Raw genomic sequence first — 14,009 nt, forward strand, 5'->3', positions numbered from 1 at the left:
AGCTCGTAGTCTGAAGAAGTTTTACTAAAATAGTTCCATTATGGTCATTCAACTGTGCATTGCATTTTTAGCTGAACATAATGTTCTTTAACAGATGGATTTTCAGATATTCTAACCAAGAGGGGTGATACCTGGACTCAATTGTGCTAACCCAATTGTTGGAAGAGTTGCAGTCAAATGACCAAATGTTTCTATAGTTATATGTGGCATGCCATACCCAACAAACATCTGCTCTCAGCAATAAGATAAAAAAAAAAGAAAAAAAAAAAAAAAAAAAAAAAAAAAAAAAAAAGCAGGTTCTTTACAAACAGCCCTTGGCTCTCCAGTAGTCCAGGGACCACAAAATCCTGAACAGCTTTCACCAGTAACACTATCCACAGAAATTAACTTCTGGATTAAGGAGTTATGACTCAGTAGAATAATTCTGCGTTAATGTTGTAGCCATTCTTTGACAACCTCTTGGCTGTTTGGCATATAAATATTACATATTTGTTCACTTGCCCCATGAGGGAAGGCTCATACCAGCAAAACCCACAAAAAAAAAAAAAGTAAAATTCACAAACAAAGTTCGAGGCAAGACCAGCAATTTATTTCTATTTTCATAATATCGCAGCCATCAAGAGAAAAAAAAATAAAACTCTAAAAAATGAAAAACCATGAACAGATGGAAGACATTTCTACATTACTAAGCAGGAGTTGGGTCCCAAGGTCTCAGTGAGGCTATTGATCCAATAAATTAGAAAGCATGGCCATTAAAGTGCGTTTACTTCTGTTCTGGGATGAGGTCATCAATAGACTGGCCCTTCTCCAGGAGCTTTTCCATTTCTATGAGGAGCTTCACACCATCGACCACCATTTGAACCAGTTCAACTTCTGAGAAGCCAAGACGGTCAGCATTTGATATATCGAAGACTCCCCCAACAGCTGCAGTGTCGACTCCACCTAAAGCAACAATAGACAGAATTACTGAATATGCAAAAGATGCAGGTCAAAAATTACTGGACCACAAGTTAATGATTTGAAGGAACTCAAATGTCAATTATAAGAACCTTGACTGTTGGGCAGGTGTGATGATGTTTTGCCATCTATGGACACACTTGGCTTCAGCAGACATTGTTGTCTACTCTAGGACAGTGGGTTAAACAATTGATCTTAGCAAAGCTTTTTTAACTGTGTGAACCTCTGCTATAATTACTATATGCACAGCTCCCAGTATATTTGTGTACTGGGATGAACACCTCTTCCATTATAGAATATAGCCAAAAAGATCCTTCATGTCACCTGAAGGACACAAACTGCTCATAGCTCAAGGAACCCTTGCGTTCTGCGGAACTACTTAGTAACATTTTAGGCACAACAGGGAATTGGTATTGTCTTACGGACACATATATCCAATCTTCTCACCTGTTCCTCTCTTCTGCAGTCTGAGCCTCTTCAGCATATCTCCAAACTTCTCGTTCTTGCTCAGATTTGGCAATTTAATATGAACACCAGCGCGCAGACCAGTTCCAAGGTTGGATGGACAGGTAAGGATGTAACCAAGATGCTGGTTCCACATAAACTGGTAGCCTTTCTCCTTGAAGAGAGATTCAATCTAGGAGAGATGGGGAAAGGCTGCTTTTTAGACTGGTACAGGTTTTTTTTTTTTTTTTTTACAAATACAGAACACAAAGAATTGCACAGCCAGGTAAATTAAAAACACAACGAACCGACAATGACAGTTGCCTAGCTTCATGCTTCAATATTTTAAGCATGCAAAGGATTTTTCTCCTACATCTTAGTTGTCATGGAAAGTCTGTTAGTAATGTAGAAAGCATTAGAGCTAAACAGGCAGCTCCAAAGCATTTTCTAAAATAGCATTCCCTGCATTTTATGTCTGGATCTCAAGAGGGGCAAAAAAGCAGCTGAGATGAAATCAGTAAGCCCTTGTGCATCATTACAGGTTGCCCTCAGCATTCATTGGAATAGAAAAAGTGAAATGCTTATATTGTACATTTGTGATCATGTACATCTAAAGCATCACTTTTCAACCCTATGAAGTTACACCCTCACTTCTATCAGCCAAGAAACTCCCTGCTATGAACATGATCTTTGCCAAGTACACTCCTTGATGTTCCAACTTCCAAGCTGTGGGATGCTGTACTCTGCAGCTAGTAGGAAGAATTAGAATCTAAATATTGCTGGACTGCATGGAAGTTTTTTTAATATTTTTTCTGTAGAATCCTGCTTTTAAAGGCAGATGAGATTATTGTTCTGTATTGCTGCTTCTGACCACTAGAGGGGAGACATGTCAAGCATTTGGAAGCTGCAGCCAATGGTAGTTTTCCTTAGATACCCTTACATTGCTTCAGTTCTGTATCCTCTCTATATACTTCATAAAATCGCCCCTTAGGATATAAAACAAACAAATTGAGAAATCCCACTTAACTGTGGCATTGTAGTTTTTCATTAAATTACAATTTTTTAACACCTACCTTAGTCAGACCATCACAGAACCTCTTGAAGACTTCCTTCATGTTGCCACCCTTCTGCATGGAGATGACACGGAGATGATCCTCCTCATTGATCCAGACAAGGAAAGTCTTGTTGTCGTTGTGCCTTATGGAAAACAAACATTGAATGCGTAAAACAAAAAAAACAAAAAAAAGTATAAAATACAAATCTTCCATCCGATTACAGCATTTGGACCGACTATGATGGCTCAGTTTAATAGGTAAAAATGCCAAGAGATACACAAGATCACAAAAGAGGTCTATCTTTGTGACTTGCAGCTCTTAACATCATGCACTTAATCATATGTACTGAAGAGCTGGTGATGGTTGCAGTGGGTCCACTACAGCCAGCATCAGCAATTCTTGCTCCTTCCTTCCAAAATCCTACAGCAAAGATTAACCATGCACAAACTTGAGGGTCACATGAGTGTTTACTCCACCTAGAAGACCACATTAAAATACTTAGTCTAATGCACCATGGAACTCAGATATTATTGGTTTATAAAAGGGGATTGCTAGGATATCCATTTACATAAATAAATCTAGTAATAGCGGTAAAAAAAAGTAAATAAGTCCTTCTCTGACCACCACCAAAATCTGCATGTAGGCCACTGTTGCCAACCTGCTGAAAAAGCTTTGCCTTTCAGGCAAACCCTCAATGTAATCCCAATACACATCTTAAATGAATCAACCATGAAGGTGATCCAAGGATCATCATCAACAGCACAATACTTGCAAAAGATAAATTTTTGTTATCATTAAAGTGAGACATTTGGAGCCACATATAACCCCCACACATGCTTTGCCTCTAATTATTGCACTTGTGCGAGAATCCCAATAAAAAGTTTAGAACAAGAATTCTCAACTTATGGTGGTAGTCTTATGATAAAAGCAAAATAAGCATGCAGCAAGATTTCATCCCACTTGTATCAAATATTCCTCTAAATATGGATTTTCTTTACTCAGACAGCTGCATAGGTCAAGGTGAAGGTGTTATGAGCAGAAGTCCCAATTAAATCTTTCTCTGGGGTTAAAGCGGTTTAAGGAAGGCAAGCTAGACACTAAGACATCAACAACTGTTACATAGATTTTTCTCCAGAACACTGAAAAGTCACATCCTGCTCCTTTTGCCAGAGAGCTGAACAACTGATAGCCATGCAAAAGCTACATATATCCTACCTGAGCAATAGTGTTTGAGTGTAGGCATGGATTTAAAATTCAAGTATTGTGTGCTTCTCATGTGGCATTTTGCAAGTCCATTCACTGAACACAAGGCAGGTAACAAGGTTACAGTCAGATGGGCATGGAAGAACCTGCTTTTTGTAAAAATGGTGGACCTAAACATAAAATAACTGGTAGAGCATTGTAACTTCTCCTATAAACAGGAAAACTAGTTCTGGAGTTCTTATACTAAAGTGGCCATGCTGTGTTACCCAACTGACCCCCATATCACAAAAACAGTCAAGAATTTAGTCATGTCACTTTTAGGCTACTGATTTATGGAAGTATGGATATTAAATGCTTTGAAAATAAATTGATAAAAACTATTTGGGGGTATAACCTGCAGTATACCCCAGTTCAAATTTCAGCAGACAGTCTTGATTTTTGGATCCCTAGGTTGCATGGTTTGTTAATAGGTGTGGCTCAGATACAGTTCCCAATGGGGTTTTACAGTCCTAAACATTTCTCAGTCTGTCTCCAATAAGTTGGAAGCTATCCTGGAGTACAATTCTAGGTCAAACTTCAGCATTTGCTCGGTTATATGGAAAAGTCATCCAGTGCTGGCTGCCTCTCTAGATTTCTTAAAGGCCATGACGGTAATATGTCCCTGGTGACCTCCTGCATCCTCTTCTCTTAAGAAGCTACTTCCCCATCTCAGAAAGAACACGTACAACTAGCTTCCACAGGAAATATCAGGACACCTACCAGATTCCTCTGGCATCAGGCCAGTCCCGGGCCATCCCTGAGGCCAGAAGCAGAGGGGACACTGGCTTGTCAAAGAGGAAATGGTCATCGATGAGCTGCTGCTGCTCTGCTTCTGTCATGCTTTTGAGAGCATAGTACTTTCCATTTAGGTCTCCATCCAGGCTGGCCAAAGCTGGGGACAGAAATATCCAATGTTTATATGAGTCATAAGCTACAGATAAATACACTAAGTTACAGATCGGAACCTGACAATTTTGTTCTCTGTAGAAGGCAAGATACCATCATCTTTGCTAGACCTTCATCTATGTAGTTAGCAAACTTTGCATGCACCTTACAGAATAAATGAGAAACATCTATTCAGTTTTTAACTAGTAATAGGTCTGTGTTGATCCACACAACATATTGAAAGATTACATAAACATTTAATTTAAGGAAGCACTGCCTTACCATAAAAATAAATATGAGAACAATTCCACTGAACTAGTATTTGGCCTAGAATATATTGAGGTTTGAGTACAGCTAATATTCCTTACTTGAAGGGGACTACTGAAACCAGAATAAAGTCTGCACTCTGAGTAAATTTTAGAAGAAAAAAAAAAATGTTTCTATAAAACCAACCATTCATTCAATTATATCCAGGAGCATCTCAGCATTAAATGGCAATATATGAGACCTTCTAAGAGATGGCCCGAGGGGGAAACACATCAGTAAGTTATAGATTACAAATAATTTTCCTTCAGGACATTGAAAACCCACGTCAGCACAAATTTGGATTGTCACCACTCCCCTGTTGCTATATCTGGCTGTATATTAGAACAGATAGCTTGTTCCGTATTAGAACAAGGAAAGAATGTTTCTGTACCATAACTCAGGCAAAGCCAATGTAACATGACCATATACAGACAGGTATTCATATGAACTCCTGAGAGGGGTCACTTCCCTACATGGGTTTATAATAGATAACACACTGGAGCAGTTTCAGACTCTGAATAAGGAAGTTTAGAAAGTTAACGGTACAACTATTAATTCCCAAACTGCAGACATAAGAAATAAACCTTAAAATTGCTCCCTTTTTACCATGCCAGAAGGGAGCATATGTGCAATGTAAGGTTATTAGAGGGGTTTATCAAGTGCAAAAATATTTTAAACTTGGCAGAAGATGTCATCAATATCTTGTTATCTACTTCTGAGGACTACAAGGCCCAGTTTACCCAAGATTTAGACATTAGGACTTTGGGGTGGGGAGGGCCTGTCAAGAAAATGAAACGGTAGCAATTATAACCCGCATAATAATCTAGTAATTTTTTCCTTTTTTTTTTATCTTTAGATGCTTGTTAAGGTTGTAGCATTGCTGTATCCAGGCAGTGTTAGAGCTAGCTTGTATGAGGTGTGAAGGAGGACCAATTACTACTGCCATGCATTGCTATCCATTCAATCTAGTTATATTCTAGTCCAAATATTGTGTTAATTTTCTAACAGGCATGCCTGCTTCTGCCTTGAGTTTCTACATCAGTTCTTCTTATGCCTCAAAAGGCTTCCAGGAGAATCAGCCAGAACCACTACAACCTAGACCCCCTAACGTTTCAATCCCATCTCCAGAAGTGGGTATTCTGCATCCTAAATAAAGTCTTGTACATAATATGGCACTGCATCATCATGCACAATTACCTGCCCTGAAACAAGGTCCGCTTCTGAAAGCCTGGCAACAGCAACCTCCATTCCTGGTAAAATGGTTACAGGGGAACCCAATGCTCAGCCTGCCCTTTACCCCTTGTTATCCCAAGCACAGCATCCACAACAGTGGCCCCATGCCTGCACCACTTACAGATTTTGCTCATGGAAACTTCTCACAGGAAAGTAAAAGTCATTCTAATTAAGGCAAAACATTATTTATTCACAAGAGCCAATTACCTTCAATTGAGAGTTTTTCGATGGCTCGTCTTTCCCCACGGCTGCAATGAGGTGGGAGGCAGAAACCGCGAATGCTTCTGCCAGTTCTAACACGGGAGCTAAGGACGTAGTTTGGATCCAGGTCGTCACCACCCTAAAGGTTAAAAATGTTTTGGTTAATTCATCGTCTGTAGATGTAGATCTTTAGGACTTTGTCTCATTAGCTGGTGGGGGGGTAGGGACCATTTTTGGAGAACAGATGTTATTGAAGAATGAAGGTTATTACTAGTCTGAAGTGTACATAAGCTCCAATAATTATACCATTATTGTGATAGATATATATATAATAATAAGCCTGCCTTAAGCCCAGCAAACTCACACCTGTATGTGCTGACCATATTATGAGTATTGCTGGATTAGAGGACATCTTCTCCTAAATATGATGGGGGAGGAATTTTGCCCCATGGTGAAAAAGCTAGTCCCATCATAGCCATTAAAAGGAGAGGACATTATAGCCATTAAAGGAGTCATCACCCAGAGCCAAGAAGTAGGTCACTGTCTTGATAAAGTGTGCAAGTCACTCATTTTAGACAGTCCTCCAGTACCCCAAACATGGATTCCCATCCCTGGTATCAGTGGAGCAAACCTGATTATTTTTACCCAGATCATTTTGCGACAGTAGGAGTGAAAAATTGGAATTTGGCACATTTTTTATAATACTACTGCTTATGTTGTTTTAACAACACCTACTGCTAGCAGAGGTTCTTTGTGCTTGTAGGTTTGGTATTATATTAAAGCCTCACTGCACCTACAATACCTGCCAGAGAAAAGTTCAGTAGAATCGCTATAACATACTGTTCCACAAATCGATTGTCACAATAGGGGATAACAAAAGAAAGATAAAATTCAGCAATTATCCTTAAGACTGGCTCCCTCTCTGCTCTGTTTTATGATGCACTGCCTGCAGGAAAACCTAATGTTACGTGTCAAATTTCAGCCCATTAGGACTCCAAGGTCTGCTTGCAACATGACAATGTCTGCATGTGTTCAGGAAGGTGCTGGCCATTATACACCCAAATACAAGCAATATAGGAGGGAAGAGGAAGCGATTGTGTTCTATTATTGCTGTAGAGATTTTTTTTTTAAGCTCATTTAAATGGTAATATTTGTATAAACATGCTGAGATTTCAATGTTTTGAGAGATACCCTTTATTGGAAAACTTGTTATTAATTGCAAGCTTTCAGGATGACAGATGCATTTTTCAGGCTTTGCACAATTCTGAAACTTACTTTTCTATAGCAAACTATATATAGCAATTTAAAAAGGGATTGGAGAATGGATACAAGTCATCCTGAAAGCTTACATATTTGAGAACACAAGTTAGCTAATAAAGGGCATCGTTTTACCTTCCTTCAATAGTGGATAGCCAATTTTAATGCATTTGTTTCTCCAATGGGTCACACACACACGCCACACTGCGAAGCAAGGAAGGTCGATTTTTCTTGTTCAGTTTTATAGCTTTGAGTGGGAGGGGGAAGAGTCAATGAAAGCTGCAGAACTGAAGCAGGAAAAAAAAAAAAAAATCATTTGCTTCACTGTTTAGTATGGCAGGAATGCATGGTAAGTCACAGGAATAGCCAAAGCAGCAAAATAAGCAGGCTTTAGGAGGTAAAACAGTACATATTAAATTCATGTTTATGTTATCAACCATTCTTGAAATGCTCTAAAGCCCAACTTACCCAGGAAAAAAAAACCCACACAATTCTAGACAAACCAAATTGATTTTATAAAACAACTAGGACCTACCGTAATTCATGCTCCTGTGATCTTCCTCCCCAATAATTCCACATACTAGTTTGACCAGACATGTGGCAGCCCCACCTCATTGAGGTCTAACCAGCTCAAAACTGGAGTAATGTGACCACTACTAGAAATACCCACCTAAAGTCCAGCCCTGTGGTACTCCTGTCCAACTTGGACTAAAGCAGGATCAGAGATTATGGTAATCATGTGTTAGAAACCATTGAGGAAAAAGAAGGTACTGAATGATTAAGAGTAGAAAAAAACTCACCTTCAAGTTTCCAGAATTCAAGTCAGTTTTGTGTTGGTCTGTTGGCTTATATCCACCATGTCTGTCTTCAATGATAGGGTCAAACAGATCCTTGAACACATCATAGCACTCTTCATCTCCAGCCACACAACCCACAGTCATAATAAAGGGGTGGCCTAAACAAGAACAGCATGTCTTGGTAAAAAAAGGTAATGGACCAAAGACAAGAGATGACTGCAACAACATAAGATCAGAACCTGAAGACACGTCATGTACAGCTATCCAAGTTACATTTTATTTGGAAGAAATACCAGTCCCAGTGTGCCATTAGAAAGTAGGGCATCTGAGACTTAAGTGCCTACATGGCTGGAATAACACAAAGTCTGAATTTATGATTTAACAGCAGATAAACATTTTATATTTTTGTCACCAACTAAAGCTGCAAGCATATGGGTTGTCATTTCCAAGTTTCTAAACATGCTAGTTTAGGCCGGCATGGGGGGATCCAATGGCTCTTCCATGCACATCCATTGCCAGGGTTTAGAATTCTTTATCCGACCATGGCTTAAGCCTCATCAGGGCTTCCCTTTCCTCAGCCAATCAGAGCAGAGCTCTGCTAATTGCTCCGCTTTCTTGAATGCCGTAGGAGCCCGGTTATCTAGACGTAAGATCTCAGATAACTGGGGATTGTACTGTATACATTTAATTAGCGTGTCTCTGGTTAAGATCAGAAGTTAAGTTAGACATTAATTAGATACCAACTTTGATATCAAGAGACTAGGATGGAAGACAGTCACATACACCACAAGGTGGGTAAATGGTGGATTCATAAATTGCTTCTAGATCCTACATATTATGAGTATATTCCCCATATTGCAGACATCTAGTCCATGTGATCTAAATGGCCATTCTTGTAGCAGGTTCCCCAATAGCTGAGAAATTGCCATGCAGAAAACCAATTTGGGTAGCCTAACATATGAAAGATTTCCCCTTTTCAAGACCTAAAATACCAAAGCTTTTAGATGGACAGTCTTGATAATTCAAAGGACTTCCACACAAGTCCTTTAGTCACTGACACCTCGGCACTTCCAGTAATGAGAGAGAACAGATGGCAAAGTGGATGAGTAAAGACAATCTGTGCACTTTACCTGGGTTATCAATCCCAGTCTGAATGACATCATCCACGGTAAATCCACTTGAAGTCTCCTTTTCTCTCAGACATGCATACAGCTCCTTGGTCAGCACCTTGGCCATATGGTTGTTGTGGGTAGACAAATCTGGAAACTCCTCGTCCAAGGAGTACTTCAGTTTCAGCTTGTTGTGGGAGTTGCCGAAAGGCATGATTGCACTTTACTGCAGAAATTAGAAAAACATAATGGTAACCAATAAAGGACACGACCTCAAGGGCGACCTTGAAGCACATTAATGCTAAACAGGACATCTAGGCCACAACTTGACTACTGCCAAAGTAAATCTCCCATGATCTCTCGTAAAAGCTTAAAGATACAAGATTGGCCGTATAGTACCTGACGTTTACCAGCAACGTGACTGGTGGATCCTTAGGGATTAAGAATAAATCAGGAGACAAGCACCCGATTATTACAGAGCATGGTAATGGATGTTTAAAAATGCAATATCTGCAAAGGCTCTGTTTATATTTCATGTTCCTCCAAGGTCACCATTCTTATTAACATTTAGTAGATCCCAATAAAAAATTTGCAAAGGTCAGCAACAACAACCTCTTAAGATGCAGATCTGGTTTAACATGGTGAAGGTCATCTCTTCTCCAAGGGTGATCTTATTAGAAGCAGCAATCTAATAGAAAGAACACCGCATGTGGCACTTTAGCAGCTGATCAAACCTCATACCAGAGGTGATGAAAGGACAACTGCTAATAAGTGGATGGAGAACAAAGAAGGCGAGTGCCATGTAAAATCATCCAATTCTGACATCTGAACAGGTGCATCAGGTTAGAGTGTTGAATCAGCTGCTGCTACTGGCCTTTTATAAATCCAAATTGATATCTTGTGGGCAATTTCAAAATCGTATGCATACAAGTTTAGTGTTCCATACCAGCTATCCCCCCTCCTTCCTTGCCAAAAGGTATTGCACATAGCACTATCTAGCTGAACAACCACATCTGTATTGTACTGCTGCCCTCCAAACTCCATATTTGCATTCTGACGGTCAATGAAAATACACAAGAAACTGCAGGTCCATGTTAAAAATACAGGCTGCAACTTGTAGTTTCATCACAGCCAGACAGGCTATAGAAGAAAAAAATTACACCTAGCAAGAATGAAATAAGTTAAATAAAAGAACAATCTGCAAACAATTACAAATGCTGACTATCCATCAAGGTAGGTGGGCTCATTTAACATTATCTTAGAAGTTGTACCACTAAACATTTTGCTTAGCAAGTAAAGCCACGGGTACAGGCTACGAATCATATTGGTGCTACCCAAGACTTTCAGCATACATTTGCTTTCTGCATAATGACCATTCACGTACGAATCTAGTTGTATAATGAAACTATGCAATTAGTAGCCAACCAAAGAAAAGTGAATAGGTTTTCTTAAATCAGTCAAATCCAAGTAATCTACAAACCTTGCAAACATTTCAAAATGTTGTACGGATTTTCCTGTATGGTCATATTAGGATGCAAATAAAACATTTCAGCAATACTTATGCGGTAGCTTGTTCTGGGGTCATACATTATGCACTTATACAGCCAGTAACCAATTCATTTTTTTTTAATTTGCAATAAAAAAAACTACAAATCATTGCAGATCTTGTCGCTGACAAGCACAGAAGTCATTACTGCTCACATTTCTTTCAGAAAACCAACATTCCCTGACTGTCCTGCTTCAGTATTGATCCCCACTAGTTTGCAGATCAAATCTGGCTTATTTTGAAGACTGCTTGGCTCATATCAAAGTATCTCCTAGATTGTAAGCTCTTCAGGGCAGGGTCCGGAGCTGAGCATTGAAAAAAAATAAGAGATAACCAAAACAAATGACCTGTCCTTGCCATTACATAAAATAAACCCCTCTTAGCAATCTCTGAGACATGATGCTGCAGCAATAAGTCATCCATCCCCAGCTGGCCCCATCCCAGAGGCTGCAGCAGTACCATAAGAAGGGGCAGCAGGGGGCAGTCCTGAGCCCAGACAAACTTCCAATATACTCCATTAACCCTTTCCTGTGCAAATTGAATTAAAAGCATTACAGCAAAGCAATGGCATCCCATGTACAGACATCTCTGTATTTTCTGGAGACATGTGCAGCACAAACCTTTAAATAATTCATAAACCCTGACACCAGCACCATATTACTATGCAGTGCCATTTAGAAAAGGCTGTCCTGCTGCAATCCCCCAAGGACATGAGATGGTTTTCCTATTTATCTAAGGGATCATAATCAGAGCAATCAAAAAAATGCCATGGCTAGCAATGTGTGCGCAACGCCTATTGCAGCTTTAATGCAATCCCCATATTCCATGCAATCAAATAATAAATGTATTCTGATCTCTGTGCAGCCTGAGCTTTGTCGGTTCTACTTACCTGCTTTTGTAATTAAACTGAAGGAAATTTGCAATGACCCTTAGCAGGTTTCCAAATACAGCAACTCCCAGGACCTGGAGGGATGTGAGTGAGAAAAGCTGCCATCGCCTTTATATAGAGTGCTCTGCCCACCCTGCTATTGGCTGATATTTATATTCCATTCATTGGATTGGACGGCGGGGATAGAGGGAAGGCGCCGCCAAATCAATGCGCTTCCATGGCTCGGGACAGAGTGCAGTGTGCGCTGATTGGGGGAGCCACTGGTTGGGGGTCCATGCAGAGCCAATGAGCACCTGTCACCTGTCACTGCTCTGCATTGTTATAATAATATTAATATTAAATAAAACTAATAATATATAATAAAGAGATCAACTTCTAATAATTGCAAAATAAAACACAGAAAATTAAGCTTTTAAAATGTTTGCTTGCAGACTTTTCAATCAATTGTATTATATAATAATTATATGATATTAATTGTTTTTTTCTAGAAAGATGTGCCCTGGAGCTTGCTATTAAATTTGATTACACAAGAAGGAGCTGATTCCCCCAAAAAACACCCACCTTGTACATAATTTCCTTCCCCTTTTCTGGAGTGTCTAAATGCTGGCCCAGCTCCTTTGCTACTTCTCTCATCTCCCTATTTCTCCTCCTGCATCATTGCTTGTATCTGTAATTGTACTACTGCAATGATATTATATTTTTAGTAATTCTATCACACTTTTTTCTATCCTCACTTTTTTCGGGAATGCATGTCCACTTTTATTTTGCAAAGGATTCTTTGGTGGTCTGCGGCTCTGGCTGGTCCACTGGAAAAGGAAAAGGGGTGGTCCACCTCAAAAGGGCCCCAATGAATGTTTTAGCATTTTGACCATCATTGTAAGAAGAGAATCTATCTCATTGATTCCCTATAAAGACATTTTTTTTACACTGATAAAACTTATTGGTTTTACAATGAATACCTTGAGACCTAAAAATGATTTAAAGTGGTAAAAGGTTAGGAAAGGCTGCTATAGGATATCACTTGAGTCTGCTGGGGCTGCTGACATCAAATCCAAGATGGCGGCAGCCTGGAGGTTTTTAGGTGTCAATACAAATGAAACATTTACAGGTAAAAAAAATGAATAAACATGTTAAATGTATTGAAACTATATTTGGAAAATTGACAAAAAATTAATGAGTCTCCATGAAAAAGATCTCAGAAATACTGAGGCTATTGAGTTTTTTGAAAATACCTGTCTGTCATGTTAATCTTGTTACATTGTAAGCACTGACCTAGGATAAGAATGCCATCACAATGTTCTAATTGTATTGAACCTTCTTCTGGATCAGTACCCAAGCCAGGCACAGCCGGTCAACAAGCATTGTAGAAAGAGTCCCAGTTGGCAATGGCTGTTGGATTATTTGGCAAAAGCAGCCATTATTTTTCTCCTAGCACAGATTTTCTCTTAAGATTCCAATTGAATTGTCATCCATTATAAATAAAATACTTGTACATAAAGGTGCAAACTTCAAACGTTGACTTCCTTATCCGCCTTTAAAAAAAATATGGTGTTGCCATGGCTGAATTCCTTATGCAAATGTATCTAGTTGTTCTGGTGATTGGTCTCGGTGCTTTTCTGGTCACGTACCTGGAAAAAGTGTGTAATAGAAAATGTCAGAATACTTTGTTGTTTCCATCTAAGTGACTTTTTAGAAAGTGAGTGACTGGTCCCCAGGCCTTGTTAACAGCTTGTATATAACAGGTGTCCTGGTGTCACGGCTCATTAGCACTGTCATTGACATGGGTGCATGTATACAGACCGATGATCGCATTTGTTTGTCCATGCATGTTGCAGTATTCTCTGGCTGCATGGTTGTTCAGCTGCTGCTCCAGTTCTATTGGGCAACTGCCAGGGGCCCCACCTCCTCCAGGGCCCAACTGAATGTCAGGAGTGCAGGAAGCTGGAACATTGTTCACTTTACATTTTTCTAGGGCCCCTCTTTGTCTAAATCTGCCCCTGTCTACAAGTTAGTAAAAAAAAGTAATCATTCTTATTTTTATGCAGACATCTATGGAATCATGTATTAATGATTTAGAACTTTTAGGGG

At 39.4% G+C, this 14,009-nt stretch overlaps 1 protein-coding gene across 1 annotated transcript; it reads right to left on the bottom strand.

The window, feature by feature from the left end:
* Positions 1 to 567: 567 nt before the first annotated feature.
* On the bottom strand, positions 568 to 12,049 carry CKB (creatine kinase B). The gene is made up of 8 exons (XM_072427790.1): positions 11,922 to 12,049; positions 9,508 to 9,712; positions 8,381 to 8,535; positions 6,330 to 6,462; positions 4,419 to 4,590; positions 2,475 to 2,598; positions 1,405 to 1,594; positions 568 to 942 (listed from the first exon to the last, which is right to left on the bottom strand). Exons 2-8 carry the CDS (start codon positions 9,698 to 9,700, stop codon positions 764 to 766), a joined length of 1,146 nt encoding a protein of 381 aa, XP_072283891.1. The 5' UTR covers positions 9,701 to 9,712; positions 11,922 to 12,049; the 3' UTR covers positions 568 to 763.
* Positions 12,050 to 14,009: the final 1,960 nt, after the last annotated feature.

This window comes from Pyxicephalus adspersus, chromosome 12, assembly GCF_032062135.1.
Source record: "Pyxicephalus adspersus chromosome 12, UCB_Pads_2.0, whole genome shotgun sequence".
In the NCBI taxonomy this organism is placed as follows: Eukaryota; Metazoa; Chordata; class Amphibia; order Anura; family Pyxicephalidae; genus Pyxicephalus; species Pyxicephalus adspersus.